General features: G+C 43.6%; 1 protein-coding gene across 3 annotated transcripts; it reads left to right on the top strand.

Annotated features, from left to right (window-relative positions):
- The first annotated feature begins 11,046 nt into the window (after positions 1–11,046).
- On the top strand, positions 11,047–22,401 carry STX16 (syntaxin 16). 3 transcript variants are annotated; one of them, XM_050313877.1, is made up of 9 exons: positions 11,047–11,250; positions 13,477–13,520; positions 14,602–14,709; positions 15,197–15,337; positions 15,857–16,019; positions 16,910–17,001; positions 17,883–18,026; positions 18,567–18,647; positions 20,414–22,401. In XM_050313877.1, the coding sequence occupies exons 1-9, from the start codon at positions 11,169–11,171 to the stop codon at positions 20,516–20,518; spliced, it is 960 nt and encodes a 319-aa protein (XP_050169834.1). In that variant the 5' UTR covers positions 11,047–11,168; the 3' UTR covers positions 20,519–22,401. The 3 variants fall into 3 exon arrangements, with proteins under 3 accessions (XP_050169834.1, XP_050169833.1, XP_050169835.1); XM_050313876.1 differs by lacking the exon at positions 13,477–13,520 and having other exon boundaries at positions 11,047–11,303; XM_050313878.1 differs by lacking the exon at positions 13,477–13,520 and having other exon boundaries at positions 11,050–11,249.
- The last annotated feature ends 688 nt before the right edge of the window (positions 22,402–23,089 follow it).

Here is a 23,089-nt window from a genome sequence, read left to right as displayed (position 1 = left end):
CCTTAGCCCGAGGAGGAGGTCTGATCTTCTTTGCGAGATGTAAATGCATGACATTATGTGCAGAATGGGTGCTGCTTAAGAACCCAGATAGATACAGAGCAGGCATGTGGGAATGATCAGCATAAAATACTTCCTTTTAATGATGTGCACACTTCTGGTCCTTTGAGGGACAGCAGTATGTGCAGTGAATACTCCAGCATATTTTTCTAGTGGTATGGAGGTCTTGATCTGATGGTGAAGACTCAGACTAGAGTGTTGTTTGTGTCACTCTCAGTCACAGATTTGCCTCTCCATTGCTCATGTCACCCTGCACCAGTGTTTTCCCACCTGCAAAACAGAAACAAAGTCCATGTCCAGGGATTCACCATTTGGGCAATGACCTGAGCTGGAAAAACCAGGCTCCAAGCTTCCTGGGGTTTACTCCCCTCTGCAGTCAACAGTAGCACAGAGTTTATTTTCTGCCATTAGATTATCCCTGCTTCTTCCTTCTGTCTCACAATAGCTGGAGCCTGAACTCCCAAACCCAGGGTGACAGAATCACGTTCAAAAGAGCTCAAAACCAGTGTGAGAACACAGTATTTCTTGCTGGGGGCCTGGGTAAAGAGCAGACAGGTCATGCTGAGTGGGAAAGGCTCTGTTGGGCTCAGCTGGGGCAGTCTGATCACTGAGCTGATCACTGCTCCTCCCTGAAGCTGCTGTCATAGCCCAGTGGCTGTGGTAGAAATCACAGCTCTGCCCCTGCAGTTCACATTCAGGGCTGTAAATTAAATCAGCAGTGTAAGGTAATACAGCAGACCAGGACTTGCAGAGCCCAGGACCTGGCAGACATTGGTGCCTCTCTCCCCTTCCCTTATGAAAACAGGGGCATGTTCCTTCTCCTCCCCGGGAAGGTTTGGCACAGCGTGTCTGCTGGAGCCCAGAGCAGCTCGCTGGAGTCACACAGGAAATGTGTGTCAGCACTGGTGGCCATGCAGGGTGTTGGATTTGCACCTCCAGAGGCCCAGGTGAACACCCCTCCATGAGATGAACCTTTTCCACTGAGCAGGGCTGGGTGTGAGCAACAACCCCGAGACCTTCACTTATCACCACTGCTGCCTCCCTCCCTCCCAGGCTCACGCCTGTCCAGCTGGCACATGTGGGACGAGGGGCACTGTTCTGTCATTGCCTTTCTAAAGCCCTGTTGAGAAATCTGTCCCAAAGAATAGAAAGAGAGGGATTACTTTAAACAAGCACTCCTTTAATGTGCACATGAAACAAATCCTGGGAAGGGAGCAGAGCTGGAGCTGTTCTTACTTGCTACCTCCTGTCCAGGGTTTAATTGCATGTTATTCATTAATCCTTTGGGCTTCAGAGCAAACAGATCTGTTTCAAGACACTTGTATTACATAAACAACCAGAAATCCTTGTGGATGTGTGTGTGTGCACATCCACCCTAAGGAGCATCACAGACATGTTGGAGATTCTCATTTCCCTGTGCAAGTGCTGTGCTAGAACTGACAGAAATTAGTATTCATTGTGTGGCTTTGTTGGGTTGTTCTTGAAACTGGTTTTACAAAATCTACATGGGAACCCCAAGATAATTGCCTGTGACGCTCTCAGGAGTGGCACTTGGAGGGAGGTGGGTATCTGCAGGACTGCTTGGAGCTACAGTGCAGTCCATAACAGGAGGGAGATTCCTCTTCTCAGCCCCCAGCACTTTGTCCCTGCTGTCACCCCCCTGTTCTTGCTCTGCTGTCAGACTATGTAAGGATTAGATATGCAATTCTGGGTCTACAGCTATTAGGACTGACTGCAGTGATAGTTTCATGGTCACTCATGGACAGTGTCGTTCTGTCCCTGGGCCATGAACACAGGAAAACTAACAACCACGCTGCAGGAGAGGGCAAATTCTCCTTGTGCAGAAGTTTCCTCTCTGTAACACAGCTGCCATCATGCTCAGAAAGGAGAAAAGTTATCCAGAGACAGATACCAGGGAGAGAAAGGTGGAGAAGCAAATGCAGGGAGCACAGAAGGGTATTCACGGGTCTCTGTCACGCTCGGATTGCACGTTCAGGAGAATCAAAGACAAATGCTCTGCTGTTCTTAGTTTCACTAGGAATGAACCCTGGTCTTGCAGGGCGGAGAATGGGGTAACCAGTGCAGCAGGGAGACATTTTGAGCTGGATCTGCAGCCAGACCAACTACTGGCTAAAGTCATCTCTGATATAACGCTGCCAAAACCAGCTCAGCATTCTTCCCCTCCCTGGAGCTTCACTGGGGGGGGACAAACCTGGCTGTGCTCAGCCCGGATAATCCAGCTGTGGCAGGACCCAGGCTCAGCAGGGCCATCGGCCTTGGGGGCACTTGCCAACCTGCCATGTGTGAGTTCATGAACTGCAGATGGTGCTGGCCCATGTGTTTCACTTTCCCCCGACATCCCCAGGCAGAGCGAGTCGAGCGCTCCTCACCACAGCGCCCGCAGGGCCAGGGCAGGAAGGGATCAGATTTTCCAATTTTGCCTCAAGTGTGTCACCACATCAGCAGACAACTCCTTCACCTAATGCCAGTGTATTGTGTCACACCTCATATTTCACACAATAAAACACAGTCCAGTGATGCAGTCCCTTCTCAGGCCGGACCGCTGGTATTTATGGAGATAGCAATTACCAGGAAGCCAGGATTTAGGGCACACGAGGGCTGGTGGTGGCACAGAGCCCATGCTACTGGTGGGTGGGATTCCTTTACCTCTCCCTGAACTCCAGCCAGGCCACTCAGCACATCTCCAGCCACAAGAAGTTTCCAGCTGTTTTGGTTTGAAGCACCAGAGGAGGGGGAGAAGCGGGGGAGGCTCTATCAGCTCTTCCCAGGGAATGTGGTTCAGTTCCTCACACCTCATCTTTGGTCAGGAAACTGAGATGGGGATAGGTAAAGCTGCTGAGCCTACTTAGACAGAATACCTCAAGAAAACATGTGGAGCCAAATTTCCCTTAACTTCTCCCAGCCCATCATCTTCCACAATTATGCTGTGGGGAAAGCAGGTCAGCACTTAGACCTTTACCTTGGCCCCTGCTGTGGAACCACCTCCTGGTCTCTCACGTGCTCTCCTTCCCAACGGTGGGAAAAGCCACTCCTGTCAGCTGGGACACTGAAAGACCAACAATAACACAATTCCATGGTCCTTGTGCCCAGTGTTTCCTGCTGGCTGAGTGATTCTGGTAGCCTCTTCTATGGATTTTAGAGGGACACAGTGGAGAGGAGCCAGGGTGAACATTCCCATGCAAGGAAAATGGGGTGGCTGTGTCAGAGTAACTGGCACAGGCTGGATCCAGCCCTCCCTCAAGTATAACAATTCAGACATGGGTCTCTTTTTTTTTTTTTTTTCTCTGTAACTCAGCTCAGGGTTTCAAGAACCTCAGCCTTCTGTGGTCAATGGTGGATGTACTCCAAGCACGGGAAGATGTGACCACCCCTGCAAAGCTCAGCCAGCAGGCACTGGACTACCTTTCCCAGCAGGAATGCAACAAGCAGGACACAGAAATGGAGCCGTACACCCTGGAGACCACAGAGCCTCCAGATCAGCCTATACATGGCAGCATGGAGGTGGGAGATCAAAATAACCCTCTGCCCACTCTGCCCACTGCGATCATCATTCACAGAGCACTGGCTGATCCTCTCCCAGCAGTGGGGGGTGAGTGGGGAGATGGTTGAAGGGGATAATCACTATCACTGCAGACCTGCTGGAGCCCACAGACAACAGCTGAGGGGTTCTGGCCCAAAGCCAACCATGGGGGCATCAGTGGAAGGTAAACTAGTTGAGCCTGGGCTACTTAAGTCATCCAAGGTCAGGCATTCATGTCTCCAGAGGGATGAAGTCAGGAGAGCTTGGAGAAAAGCTGATTGTTGTGGTTTAATCCAGCAGGCAGCTAAACATCACCCAGGCCCTCCACTCAATCCCCCACAGCGGGATGGGGAAGAGAATTGTAAAAAAGGTAAAACTCATGGGTCGAGATAAAGGCAGTTTAATAGGACAGAAAATGAAGGGCAAATAGCAATATTAATGGCAAAAAAAATATACAAAACAAGTGATGCACAATGCAATTGTTCATCACTCATTGACCAATGCCCAGCCAGTCCCCAAAGAGCACCCACCACTGCCTGGTTGACTCCTACCATTTCTTTTTGTTCAGCATGATGCCCTGTGCTCTGGAATATCCCTTTGGTCTGTGGGGTCAGCTGTCCTGGCTGTGTCTCCTCTCAGCTTCTTATGTCCCCTCCCAATTTCTTGTGTCCCCCAGCCTCCTCACCGGCAGGGCAGCATGAGAGGTTGAGAAGTCCTTGGCCACTGCTCAGCAACAACTTAACCATCATTATCAACATTATTCTCATCCCAAATCCAAAACAGAGCACTGTACCAGCTACTAGGCAGAAAATTAGCCTAATTCCAGCTGAAACCAGGACACTGGAAAATCAGCATCACACCCTCCCACCTCAGTCCCTTCAAACTGGGTACAACAGAATGAGTTCCTGGGAGGCCTTGCTCTGGGGAGTGGAAGTTCACAAATGACAGCAAAAGTGTTTCTGGAGACACTGAAATTCTTTCATCTGAGCAACAGGTGGAAAAGAGAAAGATGTGGGAGCAGTTAATTTCTTGGAGCTGCTGTTCTGATCTTCCTTGCAATCCTTTTGTTTTGACTTCAGATTTATGGTTTGCTTTTTTTTTTTTTCTACTGTGATGCTATTTGGGGCAGAAAGGGGATTTCATCATCTCCCCAAGGCCATTCTCAGCTGCAGCTCTGCCCTCACCGCCCTGCGCTTGCTCCACTTGGTCTAATAAACTTTTTTTTTTGCTTAGTCCCATTTCCTTCCTTGTGCTCTTACATCATCTTTGTATTTATCTCAGGTTCTAGCATTTCCTGTTTCAAAGCACCTCTGAGAACAGCAATAAACACCACGTACAGCAGCAGCTTGGCATGACACGGCAGCTGCAGGCAGCAGCCCTAAGCAACAGAAAACCAGCTCAGAAATCAAAGATTTCTTCACCAGAAGATGCCCAGTTGCTAATCACTGGGCACCAGTTCATTAGGAAAATCAGTATTTTCAATTCCTGATTCTACAGGAATATCTAAGCCCCCTAAAACTGAAAGATTTGTTAAGTAGGACCTCACTCTTACGTGCCTCCTCTGCTGCTCCCAACGGGCATTGGAATCAGCAGGGTCATTCCTTCCTTCCCTCTTGTTTCAGGATGATTTATGGCTAAATGCTATCATTATAAAGCAGAGCCAGACTGCTTCTGTGCAAGATAATAGGCATTAGGCAGACTTTCTGACTAGATTTTTTTTCACTGTTTCATTGATTATTTTTACATTGTAATGTGCAAAAGCCTATTCATGTCTTTATTAGCCTGACTTGTTTCCTACGTTTATGAAACAGATCTTTCTTTGATAACAGTTGTTATTGCTGGAATGAATGTCAGAGCATGATCTACAGTAATACATCTTTTTGAATTGCCTTCTCTAATTTTATTAGTTGAAAAAAACACCACCTAATTTAAAGAGATAAAACCTTCTGCAAGTGGAACATTGCCACTAATTAGGATAACAAGAACACAGGTATGAGTTGCTGGGGATACTGGAGTGTAAGCTTCTTTTTTCTAGCACAAGAAGAGGCATTATTTTTCTGGAACAGTCTTCCTTCTCTTACTGAAATTCTGCTGCTTTGGAGGAAATTATTGACATTAATCTCCTTATCCATGATAAATGCTGACCAGGACTCGGCAGCTCCAGATTCAGGCCCTGGGTTTGCTATAAATACCCTGAGCGACCTTGAGCAAACCACTGTTGTTCTGTGACTTGATTTTTCCATCTGTAAAATGGCAGGAATGATGAATCCTGTGTTTTATTGCCAGCTCTTACATTACGTGTTTCTGTGAGGGAACTGCTCATTCAATCTCTTTGTGCCTTGGTTCCTCATCTCTAAAAGAGCAACAGTAAAACTTCCCTTGTCTACTTATTTTGATTACATTTTTTTTTGGATGTTTGGATGTACTTGAAGTACTGTGGGACTCTGCCACATTATGCAAACAGCACATTTGTCTCCTCTCTTACTCCAGAGGTGGTGCTGTTGGACCCTTGAATGTGGCTTTGCAGAGTGGCTTCAAGCTGGTGGTTTGACCTCTCCAAGAAAGCTGCTTTGTTGGTAACTGAAGTGATCAACTTGCACTAAAGCACATGAGAAGCACTCACAGAGTGCCCTGTGCTAGATAAATTGCAGAGTAACATCATCACTCTGGTCAATAGCAAAGAGCCAGGGGACAGAAACATCTTGAATTCACACTGCTACCTCTGTGCATGAGCATCTAATTACTGCTGCACATCCATCCCCACAACTTTTGCTCAGCTAAAACACATATCCATGACAGCTGGATATCCCACCTGGATCTAAAATCTTTGTATATATGTATATAACTACCTTAGAAGAAAGAGACCACTAATAAATTTTTCTCTTTGATAGCTCAATTTAAACCCAGAATATCCCCACGTGACTACTGGAGAGAGAATTAGGATAAGCAGAGATATAAATGTCTACAATGAGCAATCTTTTATCTTTGTTGTAGAGGTGACCTAGAACCATGGTGACACAGAAGATTTAATATAGTGCCCAGCTGAGGAATGGAATTTTGCACAATATTAGATGACAGAGTTGTTCCATTGTTTAAGTACCACAGGCATTATTAGCCTGTCACGAGACTGGGGTGCGAGCTCATAGGCTGTGACTCTCCCATCTGCCTTTGAACAAGGTTGCCTGTCTAATTATGCATGTGAAGTATGTCTGCCTGTAAACACCAAATTCATGCAGCTGAATTTTGATTAAAAAATTCCTCCCAGCCCTCCAAGCAGACACATCAGTCTTCACTGCCTACCCAGCTTGAAGTGAGACTTGATTCCACCTGGATTGATTGGATTTCAGTGGCAGGGGAGGGGTACAGACACACTTGCAGGATCCATTATACCATTTGTCAGTGTGCAGAACAGCAGCTGAACTCAGGGCAACATTTGAGCATTGAGCAAAAGAGGACACAGCCCACTTAGAGATGCGAATTTCTTTCTAATTTAAAATCCATTGCTTATTGTCTCTGCGTGACCAAATTATTATTCTTTTTCTGATGTTTTTCTCGGAATCACTAGATTCTACAATCTGCTGTTAAAATGCTGGTACAGTCAGATCAATATGAAAAGATAGTTTGTTCAAGAGCAGTTTTCCAGGCAGAGTACAGAATGCCAACTCTTTGAACCCAGAGAAAATAACAGTTCTCCTCTGTTTATATTTCCAATGGGTGCATTTGGATTATAGCTCATCAAAATAAAGACACTATGTCTCATTTTCTTTTAAGGAAGCTGGAATAGCAAGAGCCGGCTAAGAAACCAAGGGTCTGAATTTTAAAAGGCTATTCCTGCTCCCATCTCCCTGCCTTGCAGCACCATCTACAGAGATGTTGTCAGAATCACACCCACTGCAAACCTCGGGAAATTCCAGCTCCCTGGCCTAACAAACCTTGGTTCGGGGATTAACAAACTCTTGGAACTGCAAGTTTGACAGCCCTGAAACCTGAAATCCTTCTGCAACAAGATAAAGGCAAGAACATGGTCTATTTTCCCAAAAGCCCCTCAGTTCCCATGCAAAAAAAGGTAACTCTTGCAATGAGAGCTAACCCAGCCACTCTGCTGATTTTTTTTCCTTAGAAACTTTCCTGCAGGAGAACTTTTCTGGCAGCCGAGTGTTCCAGCTGCAAAAGGATGGTGGGATTTTCCAGGGCAAAATGCACTTCATGGTCCATTAAGCCTACCTTTGGCTCAAGCTGATTGTTCAGGCTTCAAGAGAGTGCAATATTTCACCTCCTCCGTGTATCTACTCCATTACACAAGATAAAATGTCCTGGGGATTGACCTTCATCTGATCACTGAAGCATAAGGTCTGTTTGCCCTTGACTTGGCCTGGGTACCTCAAGCAGTGGTGATGCAGGGACTGGACCACAAGGAAGGAGTTTGCAAGCACAGTTTAAAAGCTGGAGTTTGAAATATGTCTCTGATTATCTTGCCACTAAAAAGAAAAAAAAAAAAAGCTTATCTATTCACCTCAAAATAGAATGTTCTTCTGAATATGGAGTATTTTTTTCCACCAGAAGCCTTGATCCAAATGCCACAGTAGTAACTGGAAAGTTCCCACCATTTTGGACCAAGCTCTGCTAGTGGGAGGTGGTGGGTGCTGGAATGTGCCAGTGCAGGCAGCATTGCTGTCTCGTTGCTCACCAGGAGCAGCAGGAAAGAACAGACATTTAAAAAGCAGATAAAAGGGCAAAGGAAGACACAGGCTCCAAACCTATGGCAGTGGGGCTTAGGCATCAAGATGCAACAGCCCTAAATATTAACAGTATATACTTAGAAAGATATTTTTGGGGATATGTGCTGTCTTAGGAATGGAAAATATGATCTGGGGGTTTTTATGAACAGATCAAGTGCTACTTTATAATGTGGTTGCCATGCCTGTAGGAAAGATATACCAGGACCTAATTCCTCTGATGGTAACACGAATTCTTCTAATTTCCAGCCTACATTTATTCATTACCAGACAGAATAGAACTACTAGCTCTTATCTGTTATGAAAGCTAACTACCTTACACAGTCCTAAGATTAGTCAAGCACTGTCCACCTTCAGTAAACACATGTTGTATTTTATCCCATTTCTATCTGCCATCGTGTCTGCTATCACTCTTTCCTGCTAAACTTGACCAAAAGTTTTATACTTTATTTGGATCAGACTTCAATCATTTTTCCTCATTTTAAAAGCTGGAACAATTTTTCCTGCTCTCAAATTGTGTTGCATTGCTCCTGCAGCGATGCTGTTACACAGCCAGATACAAAGCCCTGTTAGGTGTCTGAGTCAGAAATCAGAATATTTCAGTTGAAAGGGATCTATAACGATCACTGAGCCCAAATTATTGTCGCGTTATGATCTTTATGACCTGTTCCACTCGGATGAGGTCATTTCTGTCTCCATGCTTTCATTTCCTCTGTGTACATTTCCACTACATATTATGCATTCATTTGTGTCCTGTCTCTCCCCCTTTCATCACCTCTACCTCTTCTCTCCTTCCTCTCCTGGTATGAATGCCTAAAGAACATTTTGCTATTTGTTTTAATTTCCTTTGCAAGGTCTACCTCGCCTTCACTTCTGGCACATTTCCCTTTATGCCTACACTTCCTAACTTCTAAGACATAGTTTTCTTTGATTAATCCTTTTTTTCCATTCCTTCTACTCCCTTTGCTTATTCCCAATATCCACTTTGAAGTGGTTTTTCACCGGGTTAAGTCTGGACCCCTTCCTTGCAGAGTTTTACCCCTCTGTGTACAAGTCCCAAATCCTTTCTACAGCCCCTGCTTAAGTTCCAAGCCTGCCCAACACTCAAACCTTTTTAAGCTGTCAAAAAATCAGGAAGCAAAATGTTAATTGCTGGTGTGTACCAACTGCCAGCACATCAGGCTTTCTGCTGGGTTCTCCATCCCACTGTGTGGGATATTCCAACTGGTTTTCCCCCAAAAATCTAAAAGATTGTGGGAAGACTGTTGACTGCAGGAGAAATTTCTCTTGACCTACAGCCACGGCAGCAGTGCCAAGAGAAGGCAGGAAGGTCATTAGCTGAAACTGTTCTCATGGCACAAAAAATTGTTACAGTAGATTAAAAATTAGCATGAAGAAATGAAGCCCCATCCATATATTTTTAAAGCCTTTGTCAGGCAGCCAAAATGAAAACAGATTTCACCAGACCACGAAAAATGAAATGCGTGCGTTAGGCCTTGTATAACTGGAGCTTATTTCCTTGCTAAATTCCAGCTTTCAGGTCTCTCCCGCTGAGGCAGAAGGGCTGTTCAAGAAAACCCCCCAAATATCTTATAATAGCAGAGGAATGTTTTTTTTCCCCCTATTTTTCACTGTACAAGTGTGCCCAGGCGGTTGGATAAAACGAGATAACATTTCCAGCAAATGTGGTTGTGATTACAGTCGCTGTTCCTGCCATATGTGTAAATACTAGTTGGTTTGGGGGCTTTTTTTTTGAGGGTTTAAGTGAGGGAATCTCCTGATGACCTGTGGGAAGCAGCTTCCCCGGCTGTGCTGGGCAGTGGCTGCTGATGTTTCCACAGGGATTATGCTGGATGTCCCTCGGAGCGCAGGAACCTGGCATGGGATGCACCAGAGGGACCACAAAACCAGCTCGTGTCACATTTGCTCTGCACTTGGAGCAGCCAGTCCGGACTGATAGAGCAGCAGGGGGAAATCATTTTAGTCGCCTTATTGAAAAGCCTCTTTCAGAGAGTCAAACCCCATATTCTCATTTTAAATAACTTGTCCATTTTCAGGGAACGTGGGCGTGGACATGAACCCAGGGATGGAGCCGGGGATGGACATGGGGATGGATACACGGATGGATGAGGTGGCGCTGATGTGGATTTGGACGTGGAAGTGGATGAGGAGTTGGATGGAGGGATGGATGTGGTGTTGGATATGGGGTTGGCATTTGGGATGGATGAGGGGCGGTTGGTTGTGGGCACAGATTGGGAGATGGGTGTGGTGCCATACGTGGGGCTGCGTTTGGGGCTGCATGTGGGTCTGGATGTGGGGTAGGATGCGGTCCTGGACGTCAGTCTGGATATGGGGCGGGTTGTGGGTCTGGGCGTGGGGAGGGATGTGGGGCGGGCATGGGGGCTGCACGTGGGCATGGACTTTTGGCTGGATGGGGAGCTGCATTTAGGGATGGATGCGGGGATAAACATGGGGATAGATTTGGGGCTGAATTTGGGAACGGCCGCGGAGTGCCCGTGTCCGTGCGGGCCGGAACGCCGGTGTCGGGCGGAACGCTGGTGTCGGGGCGGCGGGCGCGGGCGGAGCGGCGCGGGGCGCGCGGGCCGGAAGGCGTTGTGCGCTGCACAAGGCGGAAGTGGCGGCGCGGGCCGCGGCGATGGCGGCGCCCGGCGGGGGCCGGGCCGGGGACAGGGACAGGGGGGAACCGGGACCCGGCAGGGCCAGGGCCGGCCCGGGCACGGCCCGCTGAGGGCTCCCGACACCGGCCCTCCGAGGGGCGGCCGCCGCGCGTGCCGGGCGGCGCTCGGGCCGCGGGCCCGGCGGGCAGGGGGGCCATGGCCACCCGGCGTCTCACGGACGCGTTCTTGTTGTTGCGGAACAACGCGGTGCAGAGCCGGCAGCTGCTGGCCGAGCAAGTGAGTAGTTTCGGCTCCTCCAGCCCTCGGGGGTCACGTAGCATGGCTGCTGCGGTGAGTCTCCTCCCTTCATCCTTCTGTACCTCGCCGGGCAGCCGAGCTGTGCCCCCACCCTCTGCCCTCCTCCCAGCCCTCTCCTCGACCCCCACCGCCCTCCCTCCCTCCCTCCCCGCCCTGTTGATCCTCTCCCTCCTCCCTTCACGGAAAGCGAATAGAAGAGATCTCTCTGTGTGCTGATCTGAATTCCCTTCGTGAATAATAAATTTTTGTTCTAAGAGCTTCGTGCTAGCGTTGACACGAGGTGTTTGGTCCTCTCTGGCTTTTGATGCCTCTTTGCCTCAAAGAAAACCCAAATTCATTTCATGGAGCAGAACTCTTCTATTCACCTCGCTGTGGGCACTGTTAAATACACTTGGTGTAGTTTATTCCCATTGCTTAAATTTCTCCATAACTTGCTCCGGTGTTCATTGCCCTTTTTATTTTAATTTTCCCTAAATGCAAATAGTACTCAAAGACATCTTTGAGAGAGGAAGTCAGTAGATTTCCCTCATAAAAGTTATTCATTCAGAGGCAGTTTCTGCAGCTTTTTCTAAGTTTTGAGCCATGATGGGCTGCCTGGCAGCTCAGCTCTGCCCGGGTTTTCACACTCTCTGTTTAAGCTTTTCATTTATTTGTCACAGGCACCAGAAACTGCTTTACATTAATGCATTTTTGTTAGGAAAAGCAGTGCTTCGTGTTGCTGTTTATGGTATTTGTTCCTTGTTAACTTTATTGCACCTGTGTCTAACAAGCTGTGTATGAAATTGCTTTTGTGGAACAGGAAATGTCAGCGGTAATTTGTATTACACGTGTGTAACTTGGCTCTGCATTTAGTCCCTGTTAAGGTTTCCTTGCCAATATCAATATCAATAACCCTCGGGGGGGTTTAAAATATCACCCAGAAAAGGCAGGGATGGTTTAAACTCACAGACAAGTGAGCATGAAATGCACTTTGCTCAGCAGTGAGTGCCATATCACTTAAAACATGCATAAAACGTTTATTGGCAGTGTTTTTCAACGTGAATTGGGGGTGTTTGCTGGGCTGCTCATTCACAAGAAGTGAACAGTGACTCGAAATCTCCTCTGTGCAGTGGGTGAAACGGGTCAGTGGCTCAGTCTGGATCCTGGTGGGCATTCAGGGTTCTGTAGTTGCCACGAGTGACCTGTTTTAGCCAGAAGTGTAACACTGTGAGTTATTTGTCTGTTGGGTTTCCAGGGGGCTGTCCCTGCAGGGCTGCAGGTTCCCTCTCACAGTACTGAGCTCACCTTAGCTCACTTCTCCTCAAGACATCCTTTGTTATGAGAAGCCTCTGTCCAAAATCACCTTCTGCCCTGGCAGATGCCCCCTCATGAGGACACTCAGCCACTCCTTGAACTCAGTTAATCAGCAGCATTTGAACAGTACAGTGCTGTTTCAAGAGCTTGGGGTGGGATAAGGACCATCAGTTGATGCTGCTTTGTCAAACCACAAGTGTTTGTCCTCATTTTAGATCTAATTTGTTCACCTGTGAGTGAAATACCCTTTTGCTCACACACACAGTGCAAACACTGATGAACAGAGAAGCTGCAGATTGGTTGCCTTTTGTATTTTTTCAGACCCTTGCAGCGTTAATGTTCCCTGAAAGCAGAGCACAACTCCAGTGTGTACAGAAGTGAGCATATGCTGCTTTTGCTTTTGCTTTTTGTCTTTTGCTGTCTGTGTTATCCTGTGGTAACTGGGGTGCTTGTTGATAAATACCTTTCAAAAGCTTGTTTGGGCCTCCTCCAGTCACAGTCAAACCCTGCAGCTCCCCTGTGGGTGCTGAGTGCTGCAGTCAATGGCCTTTGCTGTCCTCCTTCAGTGTGTTCTACTGCAGTGTCTCCACCTGACAGTTTACTGCCTAGAAACTTTACTGGGCAGTTACTTTGGAAAACAAACCAAGCTCTGGACTTGATCTCTTATGTTCTCGCTGTTTACCAAGGAACTGAAATATTTCTTTAAAAAGTTGGTGTATCAAGCAAAATGCTGACTTCAAATAGAGTATCATGATGTATTTATTGATTAGTCGTGTCTTTAAAAGGGCAGTTTGTTTGTTCTTGGTAAACCATCACACTTTAAACATCAATCAGTGTTTTCTCAACTGACCATGCCCTATATCTGTCCTATGTCTCTTTTTTTTCCCTTTTATCTTTCGCTGTCTCTAACTGGATGGGGCTGATGGGATCCACAAATCACTTCAGGAGCTGGATGAGGTATTGTTTTTCACATTTTATTCTGCCATGGTGCATCAAGCCTACATCATTGACCTAAAATGTTTTTTCCTTACTCTGCTGGTTTATTGAATTTCTTTATATAGGATGAAGTGTCTCCATGCACGAGGCTGCATGAAGTCAAGCATTGTGAACAGATAAATGTGTAAACTAGCCTGACTTACTGTACATGTGTGGGATAGAATGACTTTGCACAATGAAGCCAGTAACTATTTCTCATGCTGTGCATGAAATACAAACTTTATTGATCAGGAATAAGGTCAGGGATAAAAAACAGCTTTCAAGAAAGAATTGCCCAGGAAGGAAGAGGGATCAGGTAGAGAAACACGAAGCTTTTCAGGCCTGATAAAGGAAAATTAGAAATTTGGGAGAAACTAGGAAAGGAGGTGTTTGTATTAAATCTTTCCCTGAGAACAAGCAGTGAAGTAATTAGTTATGTTTCAAGTGGTATCACTGATGATCATCTCTAGAACTGCCTTGGCTATTTGTGTTTGGCACATTTTAGCATCCACTAAACAAGTAATTTAACCATTTTAGCTGTATGTCAGTTTGCAAGAGTGTTTGTCCTTCAGCTGCCTCGTAGCTGAGTGTCTGGCTACATAACACTATTTGAGAACAAGCATGGGATACTCTTTTATTTCTTGTAGTTACAAGAACCATTTTTTCTGAGATTCTCCCCCTTGCAGTTCTCCAGCTTGCCTGGCCTGATACAAACTGTGCTGGGAATACGAAAGCTACCAACATGAGAGCTACTTGAATTCTCATTGCAGTGCCATGTTTTCTCCTTGAAAATCTCCTCAGAATTTATTTTGAGAGTGGCTCTCATCTTTCAGATCCTGTGGGAAGTGGGAGGATGTAGGTCATTGGCACACAGGGACAAACCAGGAGATGTGCTGTGTGATCGTAGATAGGTCATATGTGAACACATCTTTGAGGTCACTTTTATGAGAAGGCACACGTGCACTTTTCCTGATGTTCAAGGATCAAATTCAATAATTGACATTAATTTAATTTCAATTTGACTCGAATTAAATTAATTTGCTGTATTTTTTGTCCCCTGCAGCTGGCTGATGATCGCATGGCACTGGTGTCGGGAATTAGTTTAGATCCCGAAGCAGCAATTGGAGTCACGAAACGTTTACCTCCCAAATGGGTCGATGGGGCAGATGAGGTAAGTTCTGTGGCAAATCCAGCACACAGTTTGGCTCCTCGTGTAGGGATTTATTGGTGTTGTCAGTTACTTTCTCAATGCTGTCAGTTCTATGACAAAAGTAGTATGAGAAGAAAGATTAAAATTAGTGTTTTCTAAATTTTGTTTAGAGGAATGGCCTGAATTTTCATTTATATTTTTGGGAGTTGGCTAAATCTTCTTGCTATGGTACTATATAATGATAAAAAATACTATTCCAACTTAATGAAGCACGTTTGAAAACAGCAGTCTTGCCTAAGATTGACAAAAGTGGGTTTAAAAAATTACCAAAGTCTATAAGAATATTCAATTGCTTCTTAGTCAGCTTTTTATCTGTTTTTTTAATAATCTTTGGTCTGCTTTTGATGTTACAGATTACAGTCAATGATTTTTGTCTAACATTTGTCAGAACCCTTTCCTCTGAAACACGAGTAACTTCCCTTTCTTCCTGCTGGGCCTTCTGTTTTAGATTCAGTATGACATTGCCAGGGTGAAACAGAAGATGAAAGAATTAGCCAGTCTTCACGACAAACATCTAAACAGACCCACACTGGATGACAGCAGTGAAGAGGAACGGGCAATAGAAATAACAACCCAGGAGATCACACAGGTACAGGCTCATTTCAGCTCTAACCCTCCAGTCTGGCATATCTTGAAGCATTAGGACAAGGCAGTGGTTTGCTTTGAGGGGAGCATTTCGTTTGTAATCAGTATTAGAGTGAGAAGTCCTGGGCTCTGGGCTCAGAACTGCACTCACTGTCTCGGTGAACTTCCCAACAAGTCATTAACCTCCCTGTTCCTTGACTTACTTGTTGGTTTTTCTACTTGGAATAGGATTAATCAGATCAAATTTACAGATTTGATACGGTCTCAGAGAAATACAGATATCAATTCTAAGGCCAAGCAATTATAATGAAGCAAATGCTTTTGGCCAGAGTAGTTGTGTTACCCAGCTACCTTGTTAGCTTTAAGTTCTTTGTTCTGTTTCTGTATCTTTCTAAATATTGCACGAGGCAATAAAGATTAATTTTGAAAATCTAGAAATCAAAATATTAGTGTTCATTTTGGAATGTGATATTTCCAGTGTGAGCTGCTGTCTGTGTTTTCACTAACGGCCTTGTTTTCTCAGTTATTCCACAGATGCCAGAGAGCAGTGCAGGTGCTGCAGAGCAGGTCCCGTAGCTGTACAGAACAAGAAGCCCGTGTTCTCAGGAATGTCGTGTCTTCCTTAGCACAGTCCCTTCAGGACCTGTCCACCAACTTTAGGCATGCACAGTCTGACTATCTCAAACGTAAGCACAAGAGATCCAGTAATACAGGGGCACCTCCTGTGGAAACCGCTGTGTGCTTGTTCTCTTGGTCAGGGAAGTTCAAGCATGGAAGGGTTGAGTGATGCACACAGGACTAGCTAGAGGTTAGAATTTGAGGGGTTCTGGTTCACAGCCCATGTTCAAACTGCTCTATGCTACTTCTCTTTCGTATTGCTGAAGGAGAAATGGCAAAGTTAAGCATATCTAACAAAATCAGTGTCTTTCACCTATCCACATTTTTAATGCCTCTTTGCTGCTCTAACTGTGGTCTGAAAAGCTGCTTCTGTAACACTGGTGAAGCAGCCATTGCCCTTCAACCATGATACCTGCTGTAGATGGCAGGCTGTGATAGACCAAACTGTGATAAATTAAAATTCTGCATCCATAAACAGATTGGAAGTGCAATAGCTTCTGTTTAAAACTCTAAAATTGTGTGCAGTTCTATTTTTGGCTAAGTAAGATTATTTTAATCCTGGAAGAAACCCACAAAAACTTGATCTTCAAATTTAACATTGATATTTCTTCCTCCTGTGGTGTAAGTGACACAGGTGGAACTGAAGATCACAGTTCAGACAAGAGATGTTCCTAAGAGAATTGGTTATAAAATAGCTTAAAGTGATCACACTTTAAGGCTCTTAACTTACCTAATCTTTTTAACTTGAAAATCACTGATTTAATTAATCTTGCAAGTCTGGTTGAATTTGTTGTGCTTTGTGAAATAGTAAGCCTGTGTGACAGTTAAAATTTAGGTACTGTTATGTCATTTATTAGCCAGATTTTCTTTTTTTGTGCCTTTCTCTCTGGTGCTTCAGATTTTACTCTGATTTTAGTGTGCATAAATATTGTGCTCAAACATGGCTTGTCTTTTACAGGCATGAAGAACAGAGAAGAAAGGTCCAAACACTTCTTCGACACCTCAGTCCCACTGATGGATGATGGGGAGGATGATACACTTTATGACAGAGTAAGTCCCTTGTCACAGCAATTTTCTGGCCACAGGCAAGAGCAGTTGTAGAAAACTGTGATTCTGAGTTTGGATGGAAGGTGGCAGTCTTTAAAGTGGACTTCAAAGAGTGACTGAAGACTTTCAGTGTGACAGATTGCTGAAAAAATGGTGCAGTGATTTGTTTCTGCACAAATTATCTTGTAGAGCTCTATCAGACTTCTGTTTTGCTTTGTGGAGTTTGGGGATACTGCATTTCTAATCAGTGTGGGAGTTGTTCTGTTGTGTCCTCACTAGTAGTGCCACAGAATATTTTTAACTGTTAGCATTCAGTTAACATTTAACTGAAAACTTACTGAAAAAGTCAAGGCAACTTTCCAGCTAATCCTGTGTACAAGAGGTTTTTCACTTATCTCAAGGAAGAGTGATGGGGAAAGGACAGTGTTCAGATGTGATTGGCCTTGGGAGATAAAAACAGGAAGGTCTCTGTGGTTAATAAAAATGCCAAAATTGCTGCTGTCATTACACATTGGCATTATGGGAGTTTCTGTCATGCTGATCAATCAGGAGATATTCTGTAACTGCTGGACACTTGCATGTATTGATTTTGTACACCAACAAAAACATTGGTTTAGGACAGCTCTTATTTTAAAATCAGTTGTGTATGTATTTGGGCAGGATACAAGATGTGCATTTTCTCTTCTCCAGCTATAAACAGCTATCCAAGTTATTTTAGAGGCCCTGAAAACCTTTTCAAAATACATTTGTTTCCTTAGATTCTTGTCTACTGAGGAAATTCCAAAAGGATTGTTGTGTTATAAGACCATGTAACCCATATAATTATTTCTAGTGTTTTCATGCTGTTAATGCTGGTTCAAGCCCCGAATCTTTTCTTTCCCCAGGGTTTTACAGATGACCAGCTGGCGCTGGTGGAGCAGAACACACTAATGGTGGAAGAGCGGGAGCGAGAAATCCGTCAGATTGTCCAGTCCATCTCTGATCTCAACGAAATATTTAGGGACCTGGGAGCAATGATAGTAGAACAGGTACATGGACATCACAGTGTTAGGAAGAAAGAGGAGATTCCAAGGCTTCCACGCCTCTTCCTGTTTTCATGTGCTGCTCACTTTTCCTAACTTGCCTCTTATCTTCAGGATAAGATAATCCTTATCTTCAGGATAAGGTTGAAACCTTCCAGGAGTTGAATTAATGGAGATTAATCAATAAGAAGTCAACTAGTTATGTGTGTTAGACTAAAAAAAAATAGTAATAAAATAAAAAGCTGAAATTCTGATGGTTATTTCTCCCAGAGATTGAGTTCATGTTCAATGCCAAAAGCACCTGCTCTGGAAGAAAGACGATAATTAGGGATGTGATGTGAGATGTGGACAGAGCTGCTGCTGGGCATTGAGCAAGGAAGTTGTTTAGTGAAGTCCCAACTAGTTCTTCTGTAAAAGTTCATTGTTTACATAATTCATGAGCTGTTTATTGTGAGTGTTGTTAATTACTCTGCTGTTCATAATAATAATTGCTTTATGAAGTTCATTTTGCTTCAATTTGCTGCTTGTTTTCTCCTTTTTATTTAGGGAACAGTTCTAGATAGAATTGACTATAATATTGAACAGTCGTGTATGAAAACAGAAGAGGGTCTAAAACAACTACATAAGGTAAGCTGATGGAATTAAACTGTTTTGCATATCTAATAATATTTTATAATTTAATAGCTGTTAACTTATTCAGCCAATTTTCAGTTTGACATGGTCCCTTTTAGGAATGATTGCTGTACAGCATAAAATGCCCAACTGTACTGCAGTAGGAGCTTTCCATGTAACTTCTGTTGATGTCACGCTTAATGCCTTGTGTTAATTTCTTAAATGACTTTCTGGGCATCCAAGCAATGTGCTTTGATATTTATACTGCTGACCTGCTGGGACCTATGTGCAATTCCTTCTCTGTTTGGAGAGCAAGGCACTTGGGAAACAGGACTGGTTATTGGGTACCTCACTAGATTTCACTTTAAAAACATTATCTAGCAAAAATAATTATTAGTGTTTTCTCTCACTATCTGACACTTAAAACATGTTTTAGTATGAACACCTGACAAGTTTTAGTTGGCAGCAGAGCAGAGTTTTGTTGTTATTTTGTTTTGTTGGCTTTTTTATTCTGTTTTGATTCTGTGGGAAGTTCTGACTTGTCAGCTCAGTTCAGTCCTTCCATTGCTGGAAGTAAAATCCAGTAGATATTTATGCAAAAGCCTCTTAAGTAAAACGTTCTGTTTTGGAAACCTGGACAGCTGATTTCTACACACTCAACTTCCTGTGCTGGTAAACCTGTAATATATGGATAGTAAAAAATGTGCCATTTGAGGAAAAGCAAAATAAATTGGTTATAGGATTATTCTTGTTATACACAGTAATTGGACATCACTGAAACAAGGTGTTGACTGTGGATGAGCAAAGCTTGAAGTAATTGGAAGCAGTTTGTAGACTGAACTGGAAATACATGAATCAGTTAGAATCGATGTTATTTCTGGTCTAGTGGTGGGTAATGAATTCTCAGCAAGCCCCTGGTTGGATTGCTGGCTGGAGTATGGATTTTTGATCCAATATGTACCTGATTTCAATACAGCTTAGGAATTTTTTCACCTGGCGTGGAAGACATACAGACAGGTCTGAGTAGGAATATCAGAGATACCCTGGTGTTTCAGTACTGGTGGCAGCTTTATTCTGATTTAGTACCTATAATGTCTTTTTTTTTCTGTTTTAATTGGCATAATTATTATAAACTACCAAAACAACACTTTCACAGGAATTGCATGAATTCACTGCAGAAGTCTGGTGATATGAATCACTAGTTACCAATTCCTGCTGCACATGAAAATTGGAATCAGTTACTGATGAAGTCAATAGTCACAGTGGTTGCATGTTACATAGTTTCAGGTCAAAAATTCCTCTTTGGCAGATCTGGTAATTAATTACTTTCCAGGGACTGTAAAGGAGAAGAATTAATATAGTTTTCCCTTTAAAATTTGAAGGTTTATTTATTAAATAAAATTAAATTCAAGCTTTGTTCCATTTAGCTTCTATTAGTGGACTTTCATTTGGCTTTTGGAGAGTTTTCTCCATGTTGTGCCATTTTAATTCCCCTGGGAAAAAGAGGCAGAGGATGAGAAAATATGGTTAGGAGAGAGAAGGAAAGAAGCAGAAAACTGAGAACCTAATCACAAAGAAAGCTTTCAGTGCTAATTGAAATTAAATGAAAATGCACAGCTGGATAAGGTCCAACAGAAATGCCTATTAAAAAAAAATGAAGTTTTGTTGTGAATTTTAATGACCAAAGAGCCATCTGAAGCACATGTATTTCACTTATAAGAGTGTCTGTGCCTCAGCTCTGCAGAAATCAAAGTGTTCACTCCTCCTTTTCTGTTTTACAGGCAGAGCAATATCAAAAGAAGAACCGGAAGATGCTCGTCATTTTAATTTTGTTTGTTATAGTAATTGTCCTCATTGTTGTTCTTATTGGTGTAAAGTCACACTAGGTTTCACTTCATTTTCTCATTTTTGGAGTTTCTGTGAACTTTTCTCCCAATGTGAATGGATGGACCTGCACTCCAGGAAGCTGCCTTTGAATGTACGAGCCCTCGTGGTGCACCGTCTGTGCAATGTTTCTGTAGAATTCTTCCAAGTTTGGTGATCTGTCAGGTGTTTGTAAGGCTTATGTGGAAAAATTCAGGAAGTCTGATGCTCCCACACAAAAAAAAATTGGCGTTCTGTGCTGAGGTATTTGGAAAACACAGTATTTAAAACTTATTAAAAATTGAAGTTTACCAGTGAGTACAGTAATTAGTGTGTTACTGTGAACAAAAATGTGTTGTCTTCTATATTCTTATGTCATAATTGTTACAGGCTTCAAATTTAAACCCTGTTGCTGAGCCAGTGGGACTAGATATCAAAAATTGATCCAGGTGTAGAATATGTTGAGGCACAAAATTGTTTGATTTGATTCCCTTTCTTCCAGATTCAAAACTCCAAAGAACTGGATAGACAGCTAAAACAGAAAGCTTTGAGCAACCAGAACGTAATCCAACCCCTGTGATCTTAATTTAGATACTGCCCCATTACTAAGAATCAGTGGTACTTGATCTTGTAAATAACAAGATGTAATCACTGGCATAATTTAACACGTTTAGTTAATTAAAAAATTTTCTGAGCTTGAGTAATCATGGGAACGATTTTCCTCACCGGAATGATCATATATCTTTTCATGCTTCATTTTTTTTTAAGTTTAAAGTACAGGCATTACATGAAAGCAATGGCCAAGTTAAACTGAAAAAAGTGGAGTAGAAACCCAAAAAGAGAATCTCTCTGGCCTGCTGTAGTGGGGCTCAGATGTTTCAAACTTTAGTTGGTGTATAAGCTCTTTGTTTTACAGTGCATTTGTCCATGTGGGTTATGTTTTTGTGCAAGGAAGTGACTTCACTACAGAATATATTACATCATTTTCCCTGGCAGAAGATTCTCTTTCCAATGTCTGCCTGGAAGAGGACGTGTTTATGGTCTCTAAGTGACCATGGGAGGTGTCATGACAGTGACATGTTGCAAGGCCTTCAGTGGAGAATTTGGGGGTCCTTTTCACTCTTTTTTTTCAGTGGAAAACTTTGCTGCGGGCCATACAACAGGAATTAGGGCAGCATGTGAGTAATAGAATACTCCTGATTTAATTCAGGCCTGAAGTGGTGTGCAATTGTAGTGGCCTTGCCTTAATATTTTTAATACGGCTTTTTTATATTTTTTATTTTTTTTCCCAAAGGGACTGTAACTTCCTTCATTTTCTGACAGATAAAAGTGCTCCCCATTCCGTTGCAGAGATGCTCTGCTCCAGCCCCTCAGTGCAGTTTCATAACACTGTTGAAGTTGCATAAGTTGCCTGCCCTGAGTTTCTTTACTGTGTACTGAAGGAGGACTTGAGACGTGGCTTTAAACTGACCATTTTCAGGAACGGACCTGAAATCAAAGACTGCGAAGACACGAAAGCCTTGGCTTTTTGTGGGGCTTCTGAAGAGCTTTGTACCACTCCTTTTACCTCTAGAGAAAGGGGATGTTGGACTACCAAAACTACCAGTTCAAATTCTTTGTTAAATTCACCAAGTAAATTGGTAAAAGACTGAGGCTTGTGGTTGGGTGTGCAGCTCCCCTGTTCTGGTGATAGATCTTTTCAATGATCGTGAGTAAAACTACTGTCTCCCTCGTGCTGTCTGCATCAGCTGGTGTGAAGCAGCATATTGCTATAATTTAATATACTGTATTTGCAACTTTCTCTCTAACATGAGATCGTGTTATTTATTTCTGTCTTGACCGGTGCTTTTTGACATTTTATCATGGCAAATGAATCTGAAGGAGTAATAAAACACTTCCAACCTAAGTGGGCAATTATTCATTTTTTTAAAAAATATATATAAACTGAAACATACTTTTGTGATGTTAAAGCATTTCTGTTCTTCATAATTAAATGAAAGTGGCAGTGACATGAAATATCTTAAAAAAAAAAAAGTTAACTTTTGTAGCACAATGTAAACTTGCATTGTCAAGAGTTATTTCCCATGACTTATGCCCATGATATCTTAATTCTGCTGAAGTAACTGGCTACCAATTTTCTATCCAAATTCTGCACAAGGAAATGCATTATTAATATGTATCAAACAAAAGGTTAAACTCAGATGTCAATTGTCCTGCGTAACTCGAGCTGGAATTTATTTAAGCTGATTATATAGAGGAGGAAAACCCACACCGGGCTTCTAAATCATTGCAGGTGTGTAACTTACTCTGAGTCAGTCTCAATAACCATCAGCAGCTAAATCAAACCCCGATGCTGTGCTTTGTGGGACTCTCTCCATGTGGCCTCCTAAAGAAAGGGTGCTGTGTGTGCCTTTGGGCAGTGAGAGCCCCAAAATCCACAGCAGCTGCTGCCTCACTCAGGTGTTCCAGGAGCAGGAGCTGCCTGAACCTCCTGACTGTGCTGCTGTCCAGCCCTGTGTGTGTCCAGTCCTCTGTGCTGCTGCAGACAAAGCTGGTGCCCTCTCTCCTGCAGGTTGTGGCCTCCTCGTGGTTGC

The sequence above is a fragment of the Myiozetetes cayanensis genome, unplaced genomic scaffold, assembly GCF_022539395.1.
Source record: "Myiozetetes cayanensis isolate MyiCay16 unplaced genomic scaffold, myiCay2020 scf19, whole genome shotgun sequence".
NCBI classification, from domain to species: Eukaryota; Metazoa; Chordata; class Aves; order Passeriformes; family Tyrannidae; genus Myiozetetes; species Myiozetetes cayanensis.
Note: the sequence above shows the minus strand (reverse complement) of the source record. Positions and strands in the feature narration are given on the sequence as shown.

Bases quoted from the DNA above. Each gene is read 5' to 3' on its own strand.
- STX16 (XM_050313876.1), top strand. From the start codon at position 11,169: ATGGCCACCCGGCGTCTCACGGACGCGTTCTTGTTGTTGCGGAACAAC. The intron at 17,002-17,882 runs GTAAGTCCCTTG...TTCTTTCCCCAG, and splicing joins ATGATACACTTTATGACAGA to GGTTTTACAGATGACCAGCT. The intron at 18,027-18,566 runs GTACATGGACAT...CTTTTTATTTAG, and splicing joins GAGCAATGATAGTAGAACAG to GGAACAGTTCTAGATAGAAT.